Source organism: Lactuca saligna, chromosome 5 (assembly GCF_052625555.1).
Source record: "Lactuca saligna cultivar CGN05327 chromosome 5, ASM5262555v1, whole genome shotgun sequence".
In the NCBI taxonomy this organism is placed as follows: Eukaryota; Viridiplantae; Streptophyta; class Magnoliopsida; order Asterales; family Asteraceae; genus Lactuca; species Lactuca saligna.
The window spans coordinates 161,327,246-161,334,408 of NC_136421.1; the positions used below are offsets into that span (position 1 = coordinate 161,327,246).

General features: G+C 37.2%; 1 protein-coding gene across 1 annotated transcript; it reads left to right on the plus strand.

Annotated features, from left to right (window-relative positions):
• The first annotated feature begins 1,924 nt into the window (after positions 1-1,924).
• LOC144997039 (uncharacterized) lies at positions 1,925-4,995 on the plus strand. The gene is made up of 3 exons (XM_078956858.1): positions 1,925-2,379; positions 2,764-2,839; positions 2,944-4,995. The coding sequence occupies exons 1-3, from the start codon at positions 2,350-2,352 to the stop codon at positions 4,584-4,586; spliced, it is 1,749 nt and encodes a 582-aa protein (XP_078812984.1). The 5' UTR covers positions 1,925-2,349; the 3' UTR covers positions 4,587-4,995.
• Positions 4,996-7,163: the final 2,168 nt, after the last annotated feature.

A 7,163-nucleotide genomic window follows, 5' to 3' on the forward strand; every position in this document is an offset into this window, starting at 1 on the left:
TTCTTCTTCTTCTTCTTCTTCTTCTTCTTCTTCTACCACCTAAAACACACACCAAAACTCACTTCCAAGCCCAAAACTCACAAGTGGGACTTAGGATTTCAAGATTATACGTTGAGAGGGATAGAGGCTACAAATAGGGAGGGTTCTAAGAGTTAATGAGGCTTAAATAGGGCTCAAACCATAAAATTTAGGGTTTGCATCTTACCCACGTTCGCTAAGAGTACAAGGGTGATGATCCGCAATCATTTGAGCCTAGTACGCTCAACGTACTCCCTGTACGTCCAACGTACTCGACTTGCCCCAATTTTTTGTTAACTTTAATGGCCATAACTCCTTCGTTTTAATTTTGATTCCGATGATCCTTATATCCACAGAAAGGTAATGAGAAGATCTACACTTCTATCAACTCCCTCTTGCTATAAAACTTTCCAAACTAAAATCCAAAATTCATAAAAAGGGCTGAACTGCTACTTTACCGATATACCATTGGACTCCAAAACACAAACCGAACTCCCAGATCATCTAATTTATATATCCACACTCAAAGGGGAATATGTCTCTTTCCCAGAGACCCTGAGCCTTATGATAATTGGTCTTCAGGTCACGACCCCGAATTATGAAACAAGTGTTACACAACCCCTTTACAACCCTGCAATGACAAACACTTCAAACTAGCATTTATCTCCTAGTTCATAAAAATTCTAATTATATCTTGTGGTCATAAAATCTGATCTTAATATCATTAATCTCGTTACACTTTGATTAGTGTTAGTCATCTGCAAGATCACTATTAATACATCCCTGCATATCTTCGTTCTTCTTCCCCTAAATGTAATCGGTTTTAGGTCAAGAGATTTGACCGTCATGTTCCACCACAGAGCGTCGACAACTCTACATGCCTCGGAAGCTTAGGCGGTATATCTTCTACTCCTTTTGATCCGATTGAATCTTTCCATATTGACAACTCTTGTATTCTAATCAAAGAATAAGATGGGAACGTAGGCACTATCATGGTGGGGAGGGGGATTATTTTTTATTTTTACTTCTAATTTCCATTTAGTATAAAATTAAACCTAAACGATTACATGACATTTATTTAAGCTACGTGGCCTACAAACAACCGGTTTACCCGATTGTTTCTTCAAAAATAGTGTTATAACATTTTAAATTGGACAAAAAAACTTTAGTGACATTTTAAAATAAATGAAAAAAATTCAAAGGACTAAAATCACATTATCCTTGTATTTAATCTCAATAACTACATAAAATGCGGATGCCATAAAATGTCCCTTAGAATATAGAATAATCAGTATAATCCGTAACAATATTCAATTAGAAAACCAACTTTTGTATCAACAAACTAACCAAAATATCGAAGTATGTGCCTCAAGCTATCAACGTTCTTAATTTCTTACTGCATTGAGAAAAAAAAAACGTACTTACGAATATACAATTGCATAGAGAATAAACAAAATTAACACATGATATAACTCTTATCACGAACTTCATTTATTACGGACGATGACATAGCAAGTTTTAACTGTTGTACCTCTGAAAAAAATGATTCTCGCAAAGGACATTATTGCTGTTTTATTGTATGTCACAAAAAATTATTTTTGGTATTTTGTATGCACCCACTACCAACTTTAATATCCAGTTTTAGTGAGAACACCACTACAATAAATCATCTAATTCCGATTATTCAAAATTTCATAATGAAATCCAGCGAGATAAATTTCATAATTTTGGGGAAAGGGATCTGACATTTAAGTACTTTCAAATCTGGTGATGGATTACCATGTTTCATATATTTAGCAAAATAAGATAATGTGAATTCATCAAAAAAGAGAGTGAGCCATAGCCGAGCCATTTACAAAAGCCGGCTTAGCCGCTAATTTACTATAAATAAAACCCATTGAAAAGAAAACTCAAATAAATAAACCTAAAAAAACCCAGTGAGAGATAGAGATAGAGAGATATAGAGAGAGAGAGAGAAAGGTCTCTGTGCATCATCTCCATCTCTGAAATAGGAAAACCACAGAGAGAGGTTTTTTAATGTCTACCCACCGCCTCTGAATCTTGTTGTCAAAGTTCTCTTTGTTGTATAACCAGAAGAACCCTTTTGGCTTCTCTCTTCCTCATTTCACTCAAATCAAAGAAACTAAAATATCTCCATTTTTAGCTTCCTTAATTTTCACAACAAATTCTTGATTGTTCTTCCCTTTTCTGTTTCTTCTTTGTTTCTTGTCACTTCAGATCTGTAAAACCCACAATCACATTTCCTCAGTTTGGGTTTGCATTTTCCTTTTCTCGTTTCTTTCTGGATTTTGTTTGTTTTAACTGCAAAATATGAGTAAAGAAGAGTTCGTGAAGATTCAGGTACATATATAATAACATAACCTTCTTAAATTTGCTAGTGTGTGAAGAAAAAAGTGATTTTATTATATGAATTTGTTTATGGCTATCTGTATATTGCTTCTTTCAATGCTTTGCGTGTTTTGAACTCAAAAATCTTCAGACTCGCTTTTACATTTTCCTTGATTTTCAACTCTATCTCTCTCTCTCTCTCTTTCTCTCACCAAACAGTCTGTTCACAATTAATTTCAATTAAAATGTATACAAACAAAAGATGCCTCTTTCCCCTTTTTCTTTTTGTCGGATTTCAGTAAAATTTCTTCTTCAATTCAATGGTGGTTTGAATCTTGAACTTCACTCGAGTTTATTTCATCAAGCCATTGTTTTCTTGTTTGTTTGTCCATGCAGACTACCTCTCTGAAAGTGAACATCCACTGTGATGGCTGCAAGCGAAAAGTGAAGAAAATCCTTCAGAAAATCGAGGGTATTGTGATTAAATCCTGTAAATTTGATGTTTTTAATGTTGAATCTGAATTGGGTTATGGTTATTTGATGTTTGTGTTGGTTTAATTTTACTTTGGTGAGCAGGAGTTTACACCATAAAAATAGATCCAGAACAGGGGAAGGTGACAGTATCGGGAGATGTTGATCCAGACACACTCATCAAGAGGCTTGCTAAAAGCGGAAAGCTTGCGGAGGTTTGGGGTGCTCCGACGACGAAGCCAAATCAACAGATCAACAATCAATTTAAGAACATGCAGATTGACGGTGGTAAAGGCGGTGGTGCCGGAAATAACAAAAACCAGGGGCAGAAAGGCGGTGGAAACAATAATAACAATAATAATCAGCAGCAGCAAGGTAAAGGAGGAGGCCACCAGCAACCACCGCAGCAAGGCGGTGGTCCGACGCCACAACAACTTCAACAGTTTCAACAGCTTCAACAAATGAAAGGGTTTCAAGATCTGAAGATGCATCCCCAATTTAAGGACATGAAAATGCCCCCTTTTGGTAACAACCCCGGAGGTGGTGGTGGTGGCGGCGGCGGAAAGAATGCACAGAAGAATGTGAAAGTTATTGAGGATGATGGGAGTGAAGATGATTACGATGATGAAGATGATGAGTTTGATGATGATTATGATGATGATGATGAGTTTGATGATGATTTGGATGACGTTCCTGTGAAGAAACCGGTGATGATGGGTGGCGGAGGTCCTCAAGGTCAGATGGCTAATATGTTACCGCAGCTGATGAAAAGTGGGCAGATTCCGCCACAGTTTATGAATATGAAGAACGGACAAATACCACCGCAACTCATGAAAGGTGGTGGTCCGATGCCACAGCAGCAGATGAAGGGTGGTCAGATGCCACCTCAGCAGCAGATGAAGGGTGCTCCGGCTCCCCAGATGGGTAATAACGGCGGTGGTGGAAAGAAAGGTGGCGGAGGAGGAGGAGGAGGAGGTGGTGGTGGTGGTAATGTTCCTGTACAGATGAATGGTGGTGGAAAGAAAGGTGGTGCTGGAAACAATGGTGGAAACCAAAATCAGAGTGGCGGAGGAGGTAAGAATGGTGGTAAAAATGGTGGACATCCTCCAGATGGTCAAAATAAGAATGGTGGTGGTGGTCAAAATAAGAATAATGGTGGTGGTGGCCAAGGTGGTGGTGGCGGTGGTGGTGGTGGTGGCAACATGAACATGAACGTTAATGGAGGTAAGAAAGGTGGGATGAATGATGGAATACATGGCATGCCAAACATGATGGCGATGAGTGGTGGTGGGGGTAATGTGGGGCTCATGGGAAACATGCCTATGAACAGTCAGATGGGTCCTCGAATGGGTCAACAACAGATGGGGGGTCAAATGGGTCAAATGAATGCATCCATGGGTCATATGGGTAACATGCAAGCTGTTCAAGGACTTCCAGCTGGTGCCGGAATGAATGGTGGAGGTGGTGGTGCTGCCGGTGCTGGTGGATATTTCCAAGGTGGTGCACCGGAATCCATGGCTAATAACCCTTACTACCAGCAACAAATGGCGGCAATGATGAATCAGCAACACCCTAATGGTAATGAGAGATTCCACCCAATGATGTATGCCCGGCCACCACCGGCGGTCAACTATATGCAACCACCACCATATCAACCTTACCCACCGTACCCCTACCCCCACCCACCACAGGGTGACCCTATACACTACTTCAGTGATGAAAACACCTCAAGTTGCAGCATCATGTGAGAAGAAACCTCAGGCGGATAGCGGTGGGTGGCGGTGGATGGTGGTGGCACGGCGGCTCCACCACCACTAGTTTCCATCAAGCAGGACCAAGAGAGATGGGGTTTTCTTTAGCTTTAGTTGTTTCCCTTTTGTTTTACTTTTACTTGATCCGGAAGATGGATTAGGGTTTTTTAAATTATGATCTTAGGGGAGTAATATATAGATGATAATATTTTATCAAAGCTTAGGGGAAGAAAAGAGATGTTAGTGACACTAGCGAGTGGGGGATGATGATGATGATGGTTATGATGATGGATTATGAGCTTGATGTTTATATGTGTTCATATGTTGAAAAAAAACAGAAATAATATAAAATGAGATTGGGGGTTTTAAGAAACAAAAGAAAGCTTCCCCCATTTCTTCCCCATCATTTTAAGTTTGTTTTTGAAGTGATTGTTATTAAATTATTGGTTTTCTTTTCTGATATTGGGCATCAATCTAGTTATTTTGATCTTAAATTTGAAAACAATTCAAAGTAGCAATTAGTTATTAGTAAATGTGGTTGAAATGATGGAGGACAATGTGGTGGGGCCACACAAAACAAGTGGGACCAATGGTAGTGATGATATGGGACCCATTATCTTTAATATGTGTAAGTTTATACCTATATGTATATATATCTATATATGTACCATTATAAAGAAGAGTGCAATAAGGTGAGATTATTGGTTTTGGTGCACTTGCCATATTTAATAGGGGTATGGTACTACTCTTGTGGTGCTAAGTACTATTTTTCTAGTGAGAATATTGTACTCATCTATTAGATATGTGTTAGATAGTTACAAAACAATATTGATTTGCTTTATTGAAACGATATTTCTCTATAGAATTTTGAATTTTTTTTTGTACCTCCAAAAAAATCATGTAATATATGTTGGTAGTGAACTTGAGTTTTGTTCAAGATGTTTTGTGTATTTATGTGGCATTCCCACTTAAGTATGCAAGTTCGTTATTAACCGGTAACTATTTTGGATATTTATTTTGCCAAAACTTTATGTTATGTAAAGTAATGAAGAAATTAAATATCATCTGTATTTTTATTTATCCTCCTATCATATTAAATCCTAACATGTGTCATATTTAACTTCACATTTAAAAGATTAATAATCTATCAAAAACATCATTATTATTTCCAACAATGAAGATTTTGAAGATCTCAAAGTGAAGTACATTAGGGATGTGGATTTTTCTTGAGGTCCATTCATAGCATGCCTAAAATAATTATAAAACAAGTGTTTGAAACCAATCATATATTTTTTTATATAATTCATACCATGGAGTACATATTTTTGTCTAATGGAGAGGTTGATTTGGATTGAAGTGGAAGACATTCCACAAAAGGCATGGTGTAATGACTCTCTTCTTAAAATCACGAGTAGGTGGGGCCATGTTGTTCACTTCGATGATTCTCAAGAGTGTATTGCGTGTAATACTTGGGGTATGTGTTCGTTCTTCTTATATGTATATAATATCGAAAACTCTTGTTGTAGTAGTTGATGGGATTTCTCATAGGATTCGTGTAAAAGAGGTGAATGGCCGCTTGCCTAATTTTGTTATGAAAAAAAGAGCCAAACAATAAAAGGAAGATTACATGTGTCTAATACTTGATTTGTAGGATGATGGGGATTCAGAATTTATTCCATATTCGTATGACATAGAGCTTCAACAACAATGTCAACCCAGACTTGTTGATATTTAGGGAGGGAGATGTTTTGTCATCGAAAGATCCACTTTTGCATCCTAGTTTCAACCCTTATGGATGAAAATAATGAGGACATACACATACCACCTTATACAAATGCAACATTGAACCCATACGAGGTTGCTGCATTGGATGGAAGAGTAGAATTATCCTTGTAAGGCTATTTCAGCTTTGAGTGGTCGGTAGGTGGTGTGCCGGTCAATTTTGGTACATGAGAAAGAGGGTATTCATTTGAACTTATTAATATGAACAACTCAAGAAAAAATATATCCAAAACTGTAAATGAGTAAAGAATAAATGGTCAATATGCTTTTTCCTTGAGAAAGTTAATTCAAAACCAACGTTGTGGGTTTTCCATCATTGACGAAGTTTGTAAGCACTATGACATTAAAAAAGCATTAGGTTTCAATACGAAAGGTTGTGAAAGTGATATAAATGGAATAATTACAAGGATGGGTGGTGATATTGTGCAAATCCCCTTCAATAGGGTTTACGTGTGTATTAGCAATATATATATATATATATATATATATATATATATATATATATATATATATATATATATATATATATATATATATTAGTTTATTACCTTGGCTTTCCATTTCATAGATCTCTTCTCATATAAGTATATGGACATTTTGGTGCAAAATGGGGTCATTCTCGGGTTTGAGCTTCTCACAAGGACATGGTTTCAGATGTGGACTCCTTTAGGCCTTCTTTGACATAAAGCCTCAAGCTTTATGAAGCTTTGGCCCTTCTCTATGCCCTAAACTTCTTCTTAGACTTAGTTTTGGTGTTTTAAGCCTTTTTAGACCTTGCATGCATGTAATGTT